At 42.2% G+C, this 22,175-nt stretch overlaps 1 protein-coding gene across 2 annotated transcripts; it reads right to left on the bottom strand.

Annotated features, from left to right (window-relative positions):
- Window positions 1-1,732: 1,732 nt before the first annotated feature.
- Window positions 1,733-19,371, bottom strand: GNG10 (G protein subunit gamma 10). 2 transcript variants are annotated; one of them, XM_060762500.2, is made up of 3 exons: window positions 19,123-19,371; window positions 5,454-5,581; window positions 1,733-3,267 (listed from the first exon to the last, which is right to left on the bottom strand). In XM_060762500.2, exons 1-2 carry the CDS (start codon window positions 19,201-19,203, stop codon window positions 5,456-5,458), a joined length of 207 nt encoding a protein of 68 aa, XP_060618483.1. In that variant the 5' UTR covers window positions 19,204-19,371; the 3' UTR covers window positions 1,733-3,267; window positions 5,454-5,455. The 2 variants fall into 2 exon arrangements, with proteins under 2 accessions (XP_060618483.1, XP_060618482.1); XM_060762499.2 differs by having other exon boundaries at window positions 5,450-5,581; window positions 19,123-19,367.
- Between the last annotated feature and the right edge of the window lie 2,804 nt (window positions 19,372-22,175).

Raw genomic sequence — 22,175 nt, 5'->3', positions numbered from 1 at the left:
GCAACACAGTATATAATCATAATTAGGTCAGGGTATCAAGATGTCACTGCTTTCTTTTTGGTGATATATATAAACCAATAACTCTTTTTCCTTCTTTCCCACTATGCACCACTGTAGAGCCAGCATGGTGTCAGACTACAACTCTGGAGACTAGGGTTCAAATCTCTGCTCAGCCACTAAAACCCACTGGGTGACTTTGGGGAAGTCTCTCACTCTCTCAGCCTCAGAGATCAAATACCCTCTGAACAAATTTTGCCATGTAACCTTCATGATAGTTTTGGGTCACCATAAGCTGGAAATGGCTTGAAGGAACACAACATGTATGAGAATTGTAGCCCAATCCTGTAAACTACATTAAAGCCAAACTCTGAAAATAAGAAAAACAGAAAGCCTGTGATAAATTACCAAAGTGACTGTTAAAAAAAGTACTAATACTGCATTTTCCATTTTAAAAAAAAATCTTATTCAAAAGACAGAAAAGAGATGTTTCCTCAGGACTTAAAATTTTCTATAAAATTGATCCCTCTATAGAAAAGTCGATAAATGGCCATCTGTCAGGGGTTAATATGAATGCAATATTCCTGCTTCTTGGCAGGGGGTTGGACTGGATGGCCCATGAGGTCTCTTCCAGCTCTTTGATTCTATGAAATACAGTGCTTCCTCGCTACTTCTTGGTTCGCTTATTGCGGACTCGCTGTTTTGCAGGGAGCAGCGAGGGAACACTGTATAGCTGCTCCCCGTTCCTTTCTCGATGAGGAAAGAACCTCCAAGGTGGGGAGCAGCACAGGTCATGATGAAGAGGAGGCCTTCAAAGAGGGTCTTGGCAGAAGCGTCCTCTTCTTCGTCCCTCCGCTGCTCCACGCTCCTTCCTCGCCAGGCTTGGGACATTCCGAGATGGGGAGCAGCAGAAGTGGCGAGGAGGAGGCCACCACGAAGTAGGGACACTCAGGTGGGCGGAGTGTCCCTACTTCGCGGATTTTCACTTATCGCGGGTGGTCCTGGAACGGAACACCTGCGATAAGTGAGGGAAGTCTGTATTGCATTTTTCAATTTTTCTGAAAAATGTTTCCCCCCTCCCTCAAGGAATTAATGAGCCACTTTGGGGAGAAAAAGCGGGTATAAATAAATAAATATAATGCACTGATGGGATCGCATGCCTGAAAAGGTTACAGAAAACGAACACGTCAACTACTCTGGGACTTCTGAATTCAGACTGACAGAGTTTTTGAGCACAATACTCCTGACCTCATGATCGTGGAAAAAAACAAAGTTGGATCATCAATGTTGTGACAGCAGAATTGAAGAGAAGCAACTGGAAAAGCTGACATGATACAAGGATTTAAAGATCGAACTGCAAAGACTCTGGCACAGGCCACTAAAGATGGTGATTGGCACACTGGGTGCAATGCCTAAAGATCTTGGCCAGCACTTAAAAACAATCGGTGCTCACAAAATTATCATCTGTCAACTGCGAAAGGCCACCCTGCTTGGATCTGTGTGCATTATTCACTAATATTTCACATAGTCATAGACACTTGGGAAGTGTCCGACATGTGATCCAATACAAAAGCCAGCACAGTGATCTTGTTTGCTGTGTTCTAATCTTGTGTATCTAATCAGTTATTGGGATCCTGTCCAATACCATCGCAAGACGTGGATGGAATTGAGAGATACTTTCAGGTTCATTATCAGAAGTGCTTCTTTTTTCATATCACAAACAACAGTGGTCAAATTGAATTAGGGAAAGGTTTTTTATTTTTTGAAAAGCTTCTAATATATTAATACATACAATGGTGTGTAAACAGAACAATTGTTTAAAAAGTAAACAGTATGTGTAAAAGTGCTCAATAAACAAACAAAAAAATCAAAGGCACCCCACTAGGAAAACAAATTTTTAGGGAGTCCATTACTGTTGCAAACCTTGACAAAGTTTGGCCTATGGAATTGAATTGCATTTGTAATGTAGTGTCTTACTTTGTGACTGGTATGTCATAAGTTAGAAAATTCCATTTTAAAAAAACAATACAAAATAAAGGCAAAAGCTTTTTATGGTGAGCAAGAGTCCCGCTACCTCTGTAGATAATTAGCTCTGATTTTAGTGTTACAACAATGTTTTATAAATAAAAAATTGTCTTGCATGTGTCCTCTGTTCTTAGGTATGGGCAATGAATGCTAGGCATAGCCGGAGACAGTAGTGGGTGGTTCTTGGGCTGGTAGAGGGTATAACTAAGGGCCCTTCCACACAGCCCTCTATCCCAGAATATCAAGGCAGAAAAATCCCACAATATCTGCTTTGAACTGGATTATCTGAGTCCACACTCTGATAATGTGGGATTTTCTGATTAATATTCTGGGATATAGGGCTGCATGGAAGGGCTCTAGGACTGGTATCCCCTTCCCATTTCACTCGCAGACAAACACACATACACACACTTCTTCCACTTTCACATGCAGAAGCAGTGATTTTTCCTATTAAACAAGCACGCACCATACCCCACATTCCTTCACTTGCTCCATCTCAGTATTTGGGGGTGAGGAGGGCTGAACACTCTTTCCTTTGAGCAAGATCCCATTGTATACCTCACAGGAAACAGCTTGGGCATATGCTAAACAATGCATTTCTCAGCTGTTCCCAAACCCTTCGGAAGGGAGGAGTTAGCATCCAGTGTGGGCCACACAAAGCTTTCTATATGTGCCGTAAAACTGACTTGGTCCTCATGCTAAAATTAGATGCCTTGACTGACGTTTAGCATGTTAAATGGAGGCCTCCACTTTTGAAAGGAGAGTTAAGTATGTGCTCTTCCACTGATATTAATGGGGCATGCACCCAGCCTCATGCTTATTTACTCAATAGATAGTCCTGCTGGTTGCAGCCTGAAAAGGGTTTAAATTTTGCAGGGAGCATCTCTGTTCAGAAAACATATTGCTGTGAGAAGGTACCTTGTGAGTGCCTTCAGGCACAACAAATAACTATGGAACAAGACGTTTGGTAGTTTTCTTAACTAGAACAAAAACAAGTCAAGAGTAGTATTTGTAGAAAGATGGCTGATTCAATTACAAATGGAAACTTTTGTTTTCCTTATAAAAGGTTTTGTACAAGTATTATCAAAAGATCTAATCAGTTACTACAATGATCAAGCAGACTAACAAATACCTAAGGATACAGTTTTGGCCACACAGAGGAGGGCGTAGAGAAAGGGTCCGTTGAAAAAAGAAAGGATGCCAGATCTCCAATCGTACGTGAAGATAAATTTCGGATGACCTTTCCTATAGTGTGAGACAAAACAAAAATTTATTAAAAATAGCTCTTTGCCTTCCCAAGTCATCACAGATCATAAAGTAGTGAAACGTTTATTTGTTCCAATCCTAATTACAAAATGAAGGACAATTTTCAGGGAAGAGGTCTGCAGATGGAGAGGGAAGAACTGAAACCAAAAGAATGCCTTTTGACAAAATTATTTGGTGGATAGGGAAAAAGAATTTTGCAGAAAATTCAGGGAAGAGGAACTAATCTGCTGGCCCTATCCCATGCTCTTCTGATCTTGAAGGAGTGAATGAATGAATGGTTTATTGTACCAGCCATAGGCCATGATGCCAAATAATATAGAACCTTTAAAAGGGAAATAAGCACTTTCCAATATAAACATTAAAACTTATTCCATATACTGGCTCTTTAAAATTATAGTAGCAGCGACTTAACAATAGCAAATATCTGATTTGTATCATCCCAAACTATCTCCATTTCCATTTCTAGCCTCTGCTGTGGACTTTACTAATTTAGCTCAGATTTTTTAGGCTGTGAATGCAAATGTGGTAAGCTTTAATGTTATATTCTTGGAATAATCCACTAACAAATCACAGGTAACATGGAATTCTTGAAGGAAAAACATGGAATTCAGGACACCCATAGGCTATTTTTCTGAGCCATCATGCATTCTTCCTTCCTCTAAATTTGATCTGTACTGGCATGGAGACTAAGGACTTATTTACTCTTTTTCCAAACCCTATACTCACTGAAAATAGACCTCTTGCTGTTCCCATGATACACAGCAGCTTCTGATGAATATCATGAGGTTTTTAGCTTTCAACAGACTTTGTTTTACTTTTGGTAGTTGGAGAATACTCTGGAGTTTGCATGAAACTCTGGAGTTTACCACGGATTTGGGGCAGTTTGGGCAGATATACCAGGCCTGATCTGCTGCTCAGACAGACACTATCATCATCACAATTCCCTGTGGTGATCAGTGCTGGGAAAGGCAATGAGACTGTGCCATGTCACTGATGTTCCTAGCTGGCCACAGAGCTCATTCTGACCTCCTGGCTATTGTGGGCACCTGTACTGATGCTAGAAGAAGACGTCCATGAATCAGCAACTAGGAATGGAGATTGCCTCCCCTCCTGTTTTGACATCAGCAGTGGTGCCTGTGGTAGCCAGGAGCTCAGATTAATCTTTGGCTGGCTAGAAGCAATGGAATTAACACAAAGAAGGTGAGGGTCTACCAATGGCCCTAGATCTGGCTGTGAGTGATTAATCTGGGCTGCTCCATAGCATGTTAATTTTCCCAGCACAATTCAAAGTTCTGGCTTTAATCTATAAAGCCCTAAATGATTCCTGCCCAGCTTACCTATCCCAACGTATCTCCTCCTATGAACCATCTACGAGCTTAAGATCGTCTGGGGAGGCCCCGTTCTTGATCCTGCCTACCTTGCAAGTGCGATTGGCAGAGATGAAGGACAGGTCCTTCTCAATGGTGGCCCCACAGCTACGGAACTCCCTCCCCAGGGATATTAGATCGGCCCCCTTCCTGACTGTCCGAAAAAAGTAAAGACCTGGCTCTTTGAGCAAGCTTTTGAGAATGCAGCAGAATAGATAACACGGAACTATGAATGATGAACATGGAATGGCCAGACAATGTTACTGGATAACCTTTTTAACAGAATGGCACCAATGATTATATGTTTTAATGGTTTTTATATGTTTTATATTGTAATGTTGATAGTTTCTAATGGCACTTTTATGAATGCCTGGCATCAAATTGTGTCGATCTGTAACCCGCCTTGAATCGCTGTATGGCTGAGAAAGACAGGCTACAAATGTCAAAAATAAATAAATAAATAAATAAATAAATAAATGTTGACACTGGGCCAAATTGCCTGGTATAAACGTGGCTCAGGCCTCTAATGGAGACTCTACAGTTGAACTTTATGTCAATGAATGTCCCCAAAGGAATACTTCACTTTCAGTCTTTGCTCAGCAGACTTTGTGCTTTGTGATAAATTGCTTAATTTGCTCTCCTAAAGTTCAGAGGCCTTCTGTAGCAAACTGAAGGGAAGGGATGTCTGGGATTGGAGAAATGGAAATGCCAACAGATGCATAGGTAGATTTATATTCTTTGGATACTGGCCTAAAGTCATTGAAAGTCAAAAGGTTCCACAAGACTCTTCTCACCTGCCTTCAAAGCAATGCACAGGACCTGGGCTCTCGATAGGGGTTGCTTCCTGCAGGAACTCCCACGAGCAAGGCATCTTTGCAAGCATTCTGCATACAGTATTGTTGAAGCTCTGCAGCTGCTTGAGAGACCTGGAAGACAGAAGTCATGGGACAAATTAACAGGCTATTCATCTTTTTAGAATTCTTCATGACTTTGTTGCAAAGCACAGTATTGTTGGCCTACAGTCCATATCATCCATGTCCATTAGCTATGCAAGCTCGGTCTTACAGAAGTTGGAGTCCAATGAAATCTGAAGAATTTAAAAGGTTGTTTAACATCTACAATGAAGCCACTGGGGGAGATCATCTGGAGTTTTGGAGTTTGATGTACACAGATTATAACCAACTCTATCGCTCCTTTCCACCTGCTACTAAGGAGGCTGTTCATGTCCTGAACCGGTGCTTGGCCGCTATTATGGTCTAGACGGGGGCAAATAAATTGAAATTGAATCCAGACAAGGCAGAGGTACTCCTGGTCAATCGCAAGGACGTACAGGGTATAGGGTTACAGTCTGTGTTGGATGGGGGTTACACTCCCTTTGAAGACACAGGTTCGCATCTTGGGAGTTCTCCTAGATTCATCACTGAGCCTGTAACCCCAGGTTTAAGCGGTGGCCAGGGGAGCTTTTGCACAATGAAAGCTTGTGCACCAGTCGCACCCATACCTTGGGCAGTCAGACTTGGCCATGGTGGTCCATGCTCTTGTTACATCTCGAATAGACTACTGCAACATGCTCTATGTGGGGTTATCTTTGAAGACTGTTCAGAAGCTTCAAGTGATCCTACGGGTGGCATCCAGATTGCTCACCAGAGCGGCGTACAGAGAGCACACAAAGCCCCTGTTACAACAGCTCCACTGGCTGCCAATTTCCTTCCAAGCACAATTCAAAGTGCTGGCTTTAGTCTATAAAGCCCTAAATGATTCTGGCCCAGCTTAACTGTCCAAACGTATCTCCCTCTATGATCCACCTCAGAGGTTAAGATCATCAGTGGAGGCCTTGCTCTTGGTCCCACCTCCTTCACAAGAGCGATTGGTGGGAACAAGAGACGGCCTTCTAATGGCTGTAGAACTCCCTCCCCAGTGATACTCAATGAGCTCCTTCCCTCCTAGCCTTAGAAAGCAGGTGAAAACATGGCTACGGGACCAAGTTTTCTGAGTGAAACTGCAGTGCAATAAATGAATATAGAATCTGTGCAATGACAACTGGAATGGCTCTGGATTACGATCTTGGAAAGTGTGATTTTAATAATTGATGTAATTGTTTATATGTTTGAGTTTTTTGGTTTTTAACATAATTTTTTATTTAATTGTATGTTGTTTATATGGCATTGAATTGTTACCGATGTGTAAAGCTGCTCTGAGTCCCTCTCGGGGTTGAGAAGGGCAGGGTACAAATGTGGCAAATAAATAATAAATAAATAAGTTTAAATTAGTGTTTTTACATTACACCCATAAATGTTTTGGTGCAATCTGATAGAAACACCAAAACCAATTTGGTAAATTTTTGGACTAGCTATTGTTTCCAGATCCTCTATAAAGGCAGACCATACACATTACTATCATCGAGAGTTATATCCATTACTATTCATTATGGAATCTAAATGGATATCTCAGGTTCAGATGCTGAGATATTACTCAGCTTAGATGTTCATATTGTATTTGGGGTGATTTTAAAGCCTTTATATAAAAATAGATCTGCTTCATTATACTCTTCTAATAAATCATCTTCAAAAATAATTACAATTTATAACGCTCTGCTATTTTGGCCTATGGACTTACTTTAACCTCGCTCAATGTTTTCCCATGAGCTTTGAAAGTAACGCCATCAGCAGTAATCCCCAACATCAAAAGGCTGCCCTGGAAATGTCAGCCTTAAGGGAAACTCATCAGGAGTAATGGAGAAGCACAGCTCAGAATAACAGGGCTTGCAAAGAGACTTTTTCCAAAGGCTATTGAAATAAAACTATATCCAAATTAAAATCCAGAAGAGAAAAAAACCTGATAAAATGGGGCAATAAATCCAACTGTAACGAACACTTCTGGTCGAGAATCAAGTCTTGTGCTATTATTTTATTTTAACAATTCATGTTCTTCCTTATTTGTATTGGCAAATGATTTGGACAGGATATTACACAGGATCAAAATGCCCCAATGCTTTCCTTATTTTCTGTTCTTTCTTTTCTTTTTTCTTTTTTTTTTTGAAAGCCAGTTCTCAGGGAAAGCAGGAGGCATAAATGTGGGATCTACTAAGCTGATGCTCTTTAGCCCCCACATGGAAGGCTTGAGACATTTTGTCTCCTTAAGGTCCATTTTCAGGACAATAAGAAATTCATGTTTACTGTGAATAACTAAGGTAAAGTCATTCACATTGATTCCTTTTTACCTTTAGGTGCAAATCATTGGCAACATCTTCTCCCACCAGCTCCATTAAATGGGAATTGTAGAAAAACACCCCTGCGGCACAATGGGCTAAACTCTTGTGCTGGCAAGAATATTGACCAAAAGGTTGGTGGTTCAAATCCAGGGAGCAGGGTGAGCTCCCGTCTCCAGCTCCTCATGCAGGGAAACAAGAAAAGCCTCCAACAGGATAGTAAAACATCCAGCCGTCCCCTGGGCAACGTCCTTGCAAACCACCAATTCTGTCACACCAGAAGCAACTTACAGTTTCTCAAATCGCTCCTGACACGGGGGAAAAAGCCATCCTGTTCTTGTAGAGATCTCATTTATTTCAATGGAGAGTACCCAGGAAATCTTTACTACAACTATGACATCAATACTTAAAGTTGTCAAGGAACCATACAAGTATTGCAGTAACATAATTCATGCCAAGACCCAATCTTGAGACCCAATCTTTGGGGGGGGGGGGGGTAGGTATAAATAAATAAATATAAGAACAATAACAGCAACAACCTTCCAGTTTTTTAATACTGGTAGCCAGATTTTGTTCAAAAAAAAAACCCTCTAAAATTACAACAGCACAACAGAGAGGAAGCAAACAGGGACATCTAATCACCTCTCAACAAAAGTTTGCACCAGGCACTGTCAGGCCATTATATGCTAATCAAGGTGGTCAGTTGAAACATTCACACCTAGCTCAAGCAGACAAGAGTTCTTTGTCCCACCCTGGTCATTCCACAAATATATAAACCCCTTTTCCTAGTTCCAACAGACCTCACTACCTCTGAGGATGCTTGCCATAGATGCAGGCGAAACGTCAGGAGAGAATGCCTCTAGACCATGGCCATATAGCCCGAAAAAACCTACAACAACCCAATCCATTAAAAACAAAACCACACTAAAATAAAAACATTGTAAAATATAACAATCCAGATAAAAACACAATTAAATAAAACATAGGAATATAAAACAGCAGTACTGAAACTCCATCAAAGCAATGCTCAGCAAAAACCAATAATCAGAAATACTAAAATGGGTGTGACCAGGCTTTAAAAAGGGCTGGGCATGGGATAATGCAAAGCAGTATCCCACAGGGCCAGGGAGTTGGATGAAGTACAGAAAACTTATAGTGTACGTAAAGTATTTATAGTATACGTAAATAAATGCTTGAGCAAAGAAAGGAATTGTTAAGCAATGTACAGACGTGAGAGTGGTTTGTTGGTTAAAACATTATTTAATTGTTTCGCTGCTAAGAAGATGACTGAACATTATTTAATTGTTTCGCTGCTAAGATGATGACTAAGGTAGCATTAACATTATTTTCATGTAAAAGATATGAAAACTGGGAATACACATTTGCAAAGGAACTATAAAGGCAGCCTTCTATCATGGAAAGTTTTCACTCAGTTTCCTTGACAAAATTCTTATGGCTGCATATTTAAAAGGTTTGAATTTACTTACTGTCACCCTTGCTCTGCTAAAAGCTAACTAAGAGTTCAACTTTTTTTCTGACAGAATACTGCCATTATAATACTGTATATTTTCTGGGTTTGCACTTTGCTTTATTATAATAACTTTATTTAAAAAGGAGCAATACAAAAGGCTGTCTCATTGCTACTTGCCTTCTTCAATTTGAGACCCATTAAGAGTGGCGATCTCAAATCACAACTATTAGTGGGAATGAATCTGAGTGGTACTTCCTCAGTGCAATACCCATTGACATATTCCCATGGCCAAACACAGCATGAGAATGTTGTATAATGATAAAGTTTAAACAAAATATGTGCCGTTGAGCAAGAAAAATCTACAGAAGGACAAGTCTTATGATGTTGCTCTTGTTATGTTGACAGAGAACCCCGTCCAGTCCAGATGTATCATTTAATTAAATTTCCAAATTAAATTTATTACATTCTTCATCGAAATCCCAGAGCAACTGTAAATGACCTCAAAACAACCAACAAGAAAGACAATTAATGATCACGTGACAGACTCAGTAAACCATCTGCAGAGAGATGAAATAAAGAATGTCTCAATGGCATATTGTTACTGTGGGCATTCAAGTTGTGCCTAAGGCAGTGGTTCCCAACCTTTTTTTGACCAAGGACCACTCTAACATTAATACCAAAAGGGTTATGAATCTGATTTTGGTCAACTTTAGATTCGGTTTGGTTATTTGGGGGTGCTGATTCAAAAAATTGCATTGGATAGACCATATCAGCTCTAGTTTCTGATAGATTATCCAAAATGTTGGAGACTAGAAGTGTTTCGGATGACAGTATACACATAATGACATACTTTGATGATAGGGCCCAAATCTAAACATGGCATTCAATATAGTTCACAGATACATTATAGTCATAGCCTGATAATCATTCTGTACAATATTGTTGAATAATGTTTCGTATGAAGCAATGTTTGTGTACACTGACCCATCAGAAAACAAAGATGTCACTATCTCAGCCACCCATGTGGACAATTAGGGGTTTTGGAGTATTTTGGAATTCCAGATAACCTATATAGCAATTATAGTATGCTTCCTTAGTAGCCTTCTATGATTTAAGGTGAATGATCTCTGTTTACATATCTCCATGTGTTGCTGTAAGAAATAAAAAAATGACAAAGGCTTTAAAGGAGTTTGGATACTGAACTCTCTTCTTGTTTATCATCATAACCAATGCAGCAATTCAGTGTTTTTATAAGAGGAAGATCACAGAATCACTGAATCATAGAGTTGGAATTCCAACCCCCTGCCAAGAAGAAGGAAAACTGCATTTAAAGCGCCCCCAAGAGATGGCCATCTAGCCTCTGTTTAAAATTCTCCAAACAAGGAGCCTCCACCATACTCCAGGGCAGAGAGTTCCACTGCTGAACAGCTCTCACAGTGAGGAAACGACAGAAATCTCCTTTCCTGTCGTTTGAAGCCATTGTTCCGCATCCTAGTCTCCAGGGCAGCAGAAAACAAGCCTTCTCCATCCTCCCTATGACTTCCCCTCACATCTTTATACATGGCCCCCATCATGTCATCTCTCAGCCTTCTCTTCTGCAGGCTAAACATGCCCAGCTCTTTAAGCTGCTCCTCGTAGGGCTTGTTCTCCAGACCCTTGATCATTTTAGTTGCCCTCCTTTGAGCATATTCCAGCTTGTGCCCTGCTAGGTCTCATCCCCAAGAAATTCCGAATTAGTCCCACAACAGAAAGAAGCAACAGAAGAAAGATGGCAATTGTGAGCCAATAAATCATTCATGGCCATGAGCATGAGATAAATGATTAATAACAATAGGAGAGTTACATCATGCTTTCAGCTCCACTCAGTGATGCAAACATGAGCATACAAAGCTTCATAAGCTTCAACTCCCTGCACTGTTCCTATTTAAAAATAAAATCATCATCATCTATTATTTTCCTGCCAAGTCAATTCAAGACTGAGTTTATGTCATTTTAGTAGTGCTCCCAGGGCAAGATGATATCTGAGTGGAAAGTACAATAATAAGTTACCAAAATATACATAGCTCACAACAGCAGGGAAATGTCAACTTGTGCACGTAGAAAGAACAGTTGAATCCAAGGCAATGAACATCACTAAGAACATGGCTAGTCAGCTAAATTTTGTCTTTTTCACACTTGGCTACCAATATCTTCCCAAATGGGGGAAAGTGAAAAACCACAAATAAAGAAATTGCTGTTCTCGAAGGCTTTCATGGCCAGAATCATTGGGTTGCTGTGAGTTTTCCGGACTGTATGGCCATGTTCCTGACGTCTTGCAACATCTGTGGCAGGCATTCTCAGAGGTTGTGAAGTCTGTTGGAAACTAGGCAAGTGAGGTAGAATGTCCAGGGTGGGAGAAAGAACTCTTGTCTGCTTGAGGCAAATGTGAATGTTGCAATTGGCCACCTTGATTAGCATTGTAGCTTCAAAGCCTGGCTGATTCCTACCTGGGGGAGTCCTTTGCTGGGAGGTGAAACAATCAGGCCGGCAAACACCTCCCAACAGATGACTCCCGCAAGCAGAATCAGCCAGGCTTTGAAGCTTCAAGTCCATCCAATGCTAATCAAGGTGGCCAATTGCAACATGCACACTTGCCTCAAGCAGTCAAGAATTCTTTCTCCCACCCTAGACATTCCACAGATATACAAACCTCACTTGCCTAGTTTCCAACAGACCACACAACTCCTGAGGATGCCTGCCATAGATGTAGGCAAAACTTCAAGAGATAATGCTTCTGGAACATAGCCATACAGACTGGAAAACTCACAGAAACCCAAAGAAATTGCTATTTTTTTAATCCGAGAAAACACAATTTTTAAAGTCTTCCAGCATGACTCTATGGACAATTTCCACGGAAAGCTAACTACAAATCATATTAGAAAACCTAGAAATTCCTAGAAAGGACATTTCAAATCAAATCTGTGAGTAATAAAATCTGCAAATGTCAAAACCACAAATGAGGAGGGATGGTTGGAGTTTTCTCCTTTTATATGGTGTTGAGAGCTTTTCAAGATCTAACTAGACTTCTATAAAGAGACCTGCTCAGTCAATTCACTTAATCTTGGTCTTAACTAGTTCACCATCCAGGAATATGAGGAATTCTTATTATTATCTTATTATTTGGAAACAAAATCCACTGGAAGATCCCAAACTGGAGAAAAGGGAGGATGATCCTGTGAGCAAATCTTGGCTGTTCTCTTCTTGATAATCTTTGTGCTACTGAGATGCTTATCCTAGATCTGTTCAACTGCACATGGTCACAATTGATTTTATTGCAACTAATTTGTACTGAAGATCTTTCTAAAGCAGTGGTTCCCAACCTGTGGTCCATGGACTACCAGTGGTCTGCAAGAACTAAAATATGGTCCATGGTCTCACTGTTACTTACTTAGGTGATCCCTCATTGTCCAAGTATGATGGCCTTCCAAGTGTAGTGTCTTGGCGATAGATACACAGGTGACTGTAGAGCCCTATTCTTGACCCACATGTTCTTCCACAGTGAGGGCATCAGTTTCTAGATGGAAGGTAGATGGCTTGACACGCCTTCCTCTTGGCATGTTTCTCCCTTTCATCCTCCATTCATGCCTCTTCAAATTCTACAGCACTGCTAGTCACAGCTGACCTTCAGCTAGAGCGCTCAGGTGCCAGGGCTTCCCAGTTCACAGTTAGCTTTAAGCCGATCTTTAAATCTCTTTTCTTGATCACCAACATTCTGTTTTCCATTCTTGAGTTGAGAGTATAGTAAATGCTTTGGGAGTTGGTGATCAAGCATTCAGACAACGTGGCCAGTCCAGCAGAATTGATGGCATAGAGCATCACTTCAATGCTGGTGGACTTTGCTTCTTCCAGTAACTGACATTTATCCACCTGTCTTCCCAAGAGATTTGCAGAATTTTCCAGCGGCAACGCTGGTGGAATCATTCCAGAAGTTGAGTGTGACATTTTTAGACAGTCCATGATTTGTAGACATATAACAGCGTATGCCATATAACATACTACACCGCTGCAACAAGAGAGACTGGTCTTGCAAAACCCTCTTATAGTGCTGAGGCTTATTAAATGTGGTTTTCCGAGGATGAGCAGATGGCAACTACTAGATGGCATATGTTCTGTATCAGAAACTAGAGCTGATGTGGTCTATCCAATGCAATTTTCTGAATTAGCACCCCAAATAACCAAACTGAATCTGAAGTTGACTAAAAACATATTCGTAATCCTTTTGGTTTGACTGTGTGGATCATAATAAATTGTGGCAAGTTCTTAGTGAAATGGGCATCCCAAGCCACCTTGTCTCTCTCCTGAGGAATCTGTACAAGGACCAAGTAGCAACAGTCAGAACTGACCACGGAACAACAGACTTGTTCAAGATTGGGAAAGGCGTACGGCAAGGCTGCATACTCTCACCCAACCTTTTTAACTTGTATGCAGAACACATCATGCGATGTGCGGGGCTTGATGAATGCAAAGCTGGGGTGAAAATTGCTGGAAGAAACATTAACAACCTCAGATATGCAGATGACCCCACTCTGATGGCTGAAAGCGAGGAGGAGCTGAGGAGCCTTCTAATCAAGGTGAAAGAAGAAAGCGCAAAAGCTGGGTTGCAGTTAAACATCAAAAAACCAAGATTATGGCAACAAGAATGATTGACAACTGGAAAATAGAGGAAGAAACCGTGGAGGCCGTGACAGACTTTGTATTTCTAGGGGCAAAGATTACTGCAGATGCAGACTGTAGCCAGGAAATCAGAAGACGCTTACTTCTTGGGAGGAGAGCAATGTCCAGTCTTGATAAAATAGTGAAGAGTAGAGACATCAGACTGGCAACAAAGATCCGCCTAGTCAAAGCCATGGTATTCCCTGTAGTAACCTACGGATGGGAGAGCTGGACCTTAGGGAAGGCTGAGCGAAGGAAGATAGATGCTTTTGAACTGTGGTGTTGGAGGAAAGTTCTGAGAGTGCCTTGGACTGCGAGAAGATCCAACCAGTCCATCCTCCAGGAAATAAAGCCCGACTGCTCACTGGAGGGAAAGATACTAGAGACAAAGTTGAAGTACTTTGGCCACATCATGAGGAGACAGGAAAGCCTAGAGAAGACAATTATGCTGGGGAAAGTGGAAGGCAAAAGGAAGAGGGGCTGACCAAGGGCAAGATGGATGGATGGCATCCTTGAAGTGACTGGACTGACCTTGAGGGAGCTGGGGGTGGTAACGGCCGACAGGGAGCTCTGGCGTGGGCTGGTCCATGAGGTCACGAAGAGTCGGAGACGACTGAACGAATGAACAACAACAAATCCTTTTGGTACTAATGTTGGAGAGTGGTCCCTGGTCAAAGTGGTCCCTGGTCAGAAAAAGATTGGGAACCACTGGTCTAAAGTTTGAAAGGCGACTTTTGTTGTTCTATGGGAAGTTTAATCTACAGTAAGAAAGCACAGATTGCAGAGCCTACTGAAAAGATCTACTCAACATAGATTACAGGAGAAAGGGCATTCCTTGTAACAAAACAATGTGACAAAGGAAGAGTATCATTGTCCCATGTGCTTATCTTTAGGAACAAAGGCTGAATCTCAAGACCAGATTCAGAAAGGCAACTCAAAGAAAGGCAGCATGTGAATGAATGCATTAAGCTCAGCTGCTATCAAAATAGAAAAGGAAATACTCTAATTCTCTTAAACAATATCTTTTCATTTTTTGTCAATAATGTTCTTAATTTGGAACAGAAATCACACACTCTTTCCTAACTGAAAAGATGTGTTTGTGTGTGTGTTAACTGAAATAAGCATCACTTATACAATAAGCTCAATCTTTCTCAAATAAACTACGCTATTGTGAATCCAATTGTTAGTTCCTACTAGAATAGATGCATGAAAACAATAAATGTTACACAACTGTTGATTTATCAATTTGATTTCTCAGATCTAATCAAGTTGGGAATAACAACTGGATTTAGTCCACAGAATCAGAATAAAGGGCATTTAAATATAACACAATAATGAATAGGCAATTTAAGGGCACTAGCTCCACAATAAATGCATTCATCATATGATTTACACAGTGCCATTCTGTCAAAAAATGGGTACTATCCCATACAACTAACCATTCAACGATGTGGATACTTATTCAGTTAAATCTAGGAAATGTTTAAAAGAGTACAAAAGCAAGGGCAGTAAGTCACTCGACATGATCCAATGCCAGCAGCACTTGCAATAGATGCACATCCCTATGATCAGCATTTCATATATATATATAGGAAAGGGAACAATAAACCACAGAAGCCATAGCAGCCACAGAAGAAAAAATAAAGCTGACGAAAGAAAACCCTGCCCTTCCCAGCAGCCTCAGCCAATATCTCCACACACACTTACTTTTGTCCTCCCTTCCCCAGGAATGCCAGAAACAACCAATGCCTCATAGCTAACCATTTAGAAAAGTATATTATTTGCAATTAGTTGTCTCTGTGCAGCGTGATGGAAGCCCAGAGTGGCAAACCTCACTTCCAAGTCTCTCTCCTCATTTCACCACTACTACTGGGATCTTTAATCCTGCTGTTATGGATGTATACCGGGCATGGGCAAACTTCAGGACTCCAGGTGTTTTGGACTCCAATTCCCACAATTCCTAACAGCCTACCGGAATTGTGGGAGTTGGGAGTCCAAAACACCTGGAGGGTCGTAGTTTGCCCATGCCTGGTGTATACATTGTTTTGGGGGGGGGGGGTGTGCTAAAAATAATCTATATTTATATAAGTTGTTAAGGGTATATTTGTTGGGTTTTTTTGAGGAGGGGAGGGCAAAAATCTTAATTAGGACAGATAAACGGTTCAGGGTGTGCACGTTTTTCTGGGACATGTCATCTATTCAGAGTTGCGATGTGAACCAAATCTTGTTATAAAGGGTGAATGCACTGGTTATGAAATTCAGAAAGAAAGAAAAAAAGGATATGTGTGTGTGTGTTGTGTGTATATAGAGATATATACACACACACACATATATAATAATAGTGAAAGTGTGTGTGTGTAGCGGAGGCATCCACTTACACGGACAGGCTCCCACCTCCACAAACAGAGGAGAAGCCACCAAAAGCCCTCCCCCCAAGGATATTTCAGATTATAGCGGACATGTACCCCACCCCCTGCCAATGCCCTCCCCAAACACCGTACTGCCCACCACCCAAGGAATGCTTTCATTCGAGAACAATTTCATCCTCGATTTTAAATGTTTCCTCCATCACAGACATCCCAGTGTTTCTTACTCTCTCTGTTGGCGTGGAATTTGCATGATCTCGTCCACTGTCTTTCCTACTCTTTTCAACTCTGCACAACAAACAGAGCAGAACTAATTAGCAACTAAACATACTGGAGGGGTTTGGGGGATTGACTCCACATGATGGAAGTTGTAGTTCTCCCTACATAAAGTCAGAGCACTGTGACCCTGAACCTGGACCTAACTTGGCACACAGGACCCTCATGACCAACTGAAAATATTGGAGGGGTTTGGGGGGAACTGACCTTCATTTCTGGAAGTTGTAGTTCACTTACATCCAGAGACACTGGGACCACTACCGATGACGGATCTGGACCAAACTTGGCACGCAGAACCCCCATGACTAACTCAATCTACTGGAGGGGTTTGAGGGGACTGACTCGCCATAGTGGGAGTTGTAGTTTACCCTGCAGTGAGAGAGCACACTGAACCCCACCAACGATTGCATCTAGAGCAAACCTGCCCAACACGACAAACTTTAACTACTGATGGAGCTTCAGGGGATTAACTTGGCATGATGTGAGTTGTAGTTCACCCACAACCTTATGCATTTTGTAAAATACAAAAAATAACTTCTTCAAATAACCTGGGCAACGCCAGGTACCCAAGCTAGTGTGTGTGTAATTAAAATCTATGAATTAAATCTGGATCTATAAGCTGTTCACACTGTGCACATTTTCTGGGTCAAGCTGTCTACTCAGAGCTGTCACAAAGTGTTAGAAACTCTTAAGGATGTATAGTTTTTATATATAATTCTTAAGGGTGTATCCGTTTTTGGAAGAAAAAAACCCCAGACCTATATAAATGCTGTTCAGGATGTGCACATTTTCTAGGACACGCCGCATATTCAGACTTCAGCAGTGTTTCGTTACCCAAACCTCTGATAAACCATTCAGGGCGTACACATGTTTTATACATAAACTGCAAGTTGCTTCTGGGTGGTTTGTAGTTTTTCTATACATTATAACTGTATAGAATTCTCAATTCGCTTCTGACCCAATAAATAAATAAAATAAATATATAAACTGGGACATGTTCAAAAAAGCAGAAAACCTGGGACCAGATCCTGGGATATAGAACTTGTCTGGAAGGGCCCTAAAAGAGCTCTGAATAAGCATTCAGAGCTCTTTTAGGGCCCTTCCAGACAGGCCCTATATCCCAGGATCTGATCCTAGGTTTTCTGCTTTTGAGTGGATTATATGAGTCTGCACTGCCTCATAATCTGGGATAAAGAGAGAACCTGGAATCAGATCCTGGGATGTAGGGGCTGTGTGGAAGAGTCCTTAGCACTGTCAAAAGTGGATACCATTTTTAAAAAACAAAATGCAATAAAAATAAAAATAAAAACAAATCCAGACCCAGAAGCTGTTCAGCATGAACACATCTTGAGACACAATCTATATAAATAAAAATGTAAGGTTCGTTTGTGGGATTAACATAATGCAAAAGCCACTGGACGAATTGCCGCCAAATTTGGCCACAAGACACCTACTAGCCCAAGGAGTAGCCATCACTCAAAAAATTGATTTTGTCATTTGGGAGTTGTAGTTGCTGGGATTTATAGTTTACTTACAACCAAAGAGCATTCTGATCTCCACCAATGACACAATGGCACACAGGACTCCCATGACCAAGAGAAAACACTAGAAGGGTTTGGTGGGCATTGACCTTGAATTTGGAGTTGTAGTTCACCTACATCCAGAGAGCACTGTGGACTCAAACAATGATGGATCTGGACCAAACTGGGCATGAATACTCCATATGCCCAAATATGAACACAGATGGAGTTTGGGGAAAATAGACCTTGACATTTTAGAGTTGTAGTTACTGGGATTTATAGTTCACCTACAATCAAAGAGCATACTGAACCCCGCCAAGGACAGAAGTGGGGCAAACTTCCCACACAGAACCCCAATACTTGAAGCCATTCAGTCCAACTCCCTTCACCAGGGCAAGAAAACGTAATTAAAGCCCTCCTGACAAAGAGCCTTCCAGCCATAGATATAGATAGATAGATATGATACATAGAGAGGTAGTATCATAGATTTGGAAGGGACAATGATATGTTGCATGTTTCAGAGTAGGCAAACCAGACACTCTCCACATCAACACTGACAAAGAAACAGCAAGAAATACTGTTTACCCACAAGCATCAAGACATTACATATATTAGAAACCAATACTTTCTCATTAGTTTATTTTCCAGATCACCAGACTGGGCCACAGCAACGCCTGGAGGGGACAGCTAGTTATCTATATTCAGTGCTGTTCTAAATCGTTAGGCGTGTCTGCATTGTTTATACAAGCTGTATTTTGGGAGGAAAATAGGAACAGATATATAGGAATTATCTGTTCATAAGGGTTATAAACTCATCAGGGTGTATCTCCTTTGTGATGGGGGGAGACACAAAGGAGGCCTTTGTGTGAGAGATACACACACAGAGAGAAAGCCTTCCTTCCTTTCCCTTCTCTCCCTTTGGGGGCCCTCTTACCCGGATCCTCTCCACGGCGGCCTCCAGTTTGAGCTGCTCCACCAGGCGCTGGAGGGTGCTGAGGCTGGAGGTGGAAGACATGCTGCTGCTCCTGCTGCTGCTGCTAAAGGGCTTCTCCTGCCTCTTCCTCCTGCCTCTAGTCTCAAGGAAAATGGGGGGAGGAGGAGGAGGCCCAAAGCCCGCCTCTCTTTCTCTCTGACTCTCTCTCAGAAGGGCTCTCTGTCTCTGGGCACTGAGGGGAGGGAGGGAAAGGCAGGCAGTCCCTCCCCCGACGCCATGAGGGGGGAAAAGGCCCTCAGGAACAGCTCCGCCCTCACACAGGGCCCTTCCACACAGCCCTAGATCCCAGAAGATCAAGGCAGAAAACCCCACATTATCTGCTTTGAATTGGGTTACCTGAGGGCCCTTCCACATAGCCCTCTATCCCAGGGTCCTTCCACACAGCCCTATATCCATGAATATCAAGGCAGAAAATCCCACATCTGCTTTGAACTGGGTTATCTGAGTCCACACTCCCGATAATGTGGGATTTTCTGCCTTGATCTTCTGGGATCTAGGGTTGTGTGGAAGGGCCGTAAGGCAAAACAGAACAGGGAAGACTTGGGGCTCTTCCACACAGCCCTGGATCCCAGAAGATCAAGGCAGAAAATCCCACAATATCTGCTTTGAACTGGGTTATCTGAGGGCGCTTCCACACAGCCCTAGATCCCAGAATATCAAGGCAGAAAATCCCACAATATCTGCTTTGAACTGGGTTATCTGAACCCACAGCTCCCTCTCACACCTGGGATCCCTCTTGTGCTGCTTTTCTGGCTTGTGGTGGCAGCACAACCCATAGGCCCTCCTGAGGGAAAGTGTTCAGACACATCAGGGGTCTGGAGAACAAGCCCTATGAGGAGCGGTTTAAGGAGCTGGGCATGTTTACCCTGAAGAAGAGAAGGCTGAGAGGAGACATGATGAGGGCCATGTATAAATATGTGATAGGACGTCATAGGGAGGAGGGAGCAAGGTTGTTTTTTGCTGCCCTGGAGACTAGGACGTGGAACAATGGCTTCAAACTACAGAAAAGGAGATTCCATCTGAACATGAGGAAGAACTTCCTGACTGCGAGAGCCGTTCAGCAGTGGAACTCTCTGCCCGGGAGTGTGGTGGAGGCTCCTTTGGAAGCTTTTAAACAGAGGCTGGATTGTCATCTGTCAGGGGTGCTGTGAATGCAATATTCCTTCTTCTCGGCAGGGGCTTGGACTGGATGGTCCATGAGGTCTCTTCCAACTCTAGGATTCTATGATTTCCTCAGAAACAGTTTACTCTGCCCTTCCCGACAGGCCCCATATCCCTGGTTTCTGTTTATCTGAGGGCCCTTCCACACACCCCTGTATCCCAGAATTTGCAAGGCAGGAAATCCCACTTTATCTTGAGTGTGGACTCAGATAACCCACTTCAAAGCAGATATTGTGGGATTGTCTGCCTTGATATTCTGGGATATAAGGCTGTGTGGAAGGGCCCCCAGATTATCTGGGACTCATATAATTCAGTTTAAAGCAAAAAACCTGGGATCAGTTCCTGGGATATAGAGCCTGTCTGGAAGGGCCCTAGAACTCAATGGCATGGGTTCAAATTGCAGGAAAGGACTTCCTGACTGTTAGAGCTGTTCAGCAGTGGAACTCTCTGCCACGGAGTGTCATGGAAGCTCCTTCTTTGGAAACTTTTAAACAGAGGCTGGATGGCCATCCCTTGGGGGTGAGGTGTGCATGCTTTGAATGCAGTTGTCTTGCTTCTTGGCAGAGGGTTGGACTGGCTGGCCCACGAGGTCTCTTCCAACTCTATGATTCTATGAATCCAGTTTAAAGCCTGGGAGCAGATCCTGTCTGGAAGGGCCCTGCGACTCAAACGAACCATGGGTTCAAATTTATTTTATTTATTTACTGCATTTTTTTAACCCCGCCCTATCGCCACCCCAAAGGGAACTTAGAGCAGCTTCCAGTTTGGCAATAATTCAGTGCCATATTGAGCCCCTGGTGGCACAGTGGGTTAAACCCCTGTGCCAGCAGGACTGAAGACCGACAGGTCGTAGGTTCGAATCCAGGGAGAGACGGATGAGCTCCCTCTATCAGCTCCAACTCCTCATGCGGGGACATGAGAGAAGCCTCCCACAAGGATGATAAAACATCAAATCATCCGGGCGTCCCCTGGGCAACGTCCTTGCAGACGGCCAATTCTCTCACCACAGAAGCGACTTGCAGTTTCTCAAGTCGCTCCTGACACGACAAAAAAAATGCCATATTGCATCATAAAAGCATACAAAATACACAACACATTAAGCATTAAAATCATAAAACAAACCATATAGATACATTTTAAAGAACTATTTAAAACATAGCACCTAATCATGCAATCACAATTCAAGCTGACTCGTTTAAATTAACTCCGTGGTTGCATATTGCACTGTGATTATACTACTCTCCAAACACCTGGTTCCACAGTCAAGTTTTAACTTTCTTTCTGAAAACCAGGAGGGAGGAAGCCGATCTAATGTCACTGGGGAGGGAGTTCCATAGCTGAGGGGCCAGCACTGAGAAGGCCCTCTCTCTCTCGTCTCCACCAGCTACTCCTGCAAAGAAGACAGAACCGAGACTAAGGGGAGTAAAAAATAAACTGTAAAAAAGGTGTTAAACTCTCCTAAAATATTTTCAAAATACTTTACTTTGCTGATATGAAAGCCCTATTACACTACACCATTAAAGCACTATTATGGGTTGAGGAACCCTTAGTAGACACAGGACTGTGGTAGTCATGATGAACACTTCACCCTGACTAAGGAGGATTTCAAAAGCCATTTGTAATATAGTAAGTGGTGTGCATTTTTAACTGCTGTTCGTAACAAAAACAGTCAGATCTTCCATTGAGTTTGCCAAAGTTTGGGACTAAAATAGCTCTTGGCTTATTGGATGTCAGCCACTGTTTCCCAGCATCACCTGGCTTGAATTCTTGTGGATCAGCTGATAACCCCAAGAAAATAATTATTATCCGTGAAGTATTACCAGGCTTTTTCT

This window comes from Anolis sagrei, chromosome 2 (genome assembly GCF_037176765.1).
Source record: "Anolis sagrei isolate rAnoSag1 chromosome 2, rAnoSag1.mat, whole genome shotgun sequence".
Taxonomy (NCBI): Eukaryota; Metazoa; Chordata; class Lepidosauria; order Squamata; family Dactyloidae; genus Anolis; species Anolis sagrei.
This window is presented reverse-complemented; position numbering and strand designations above follow the sequence as displayed.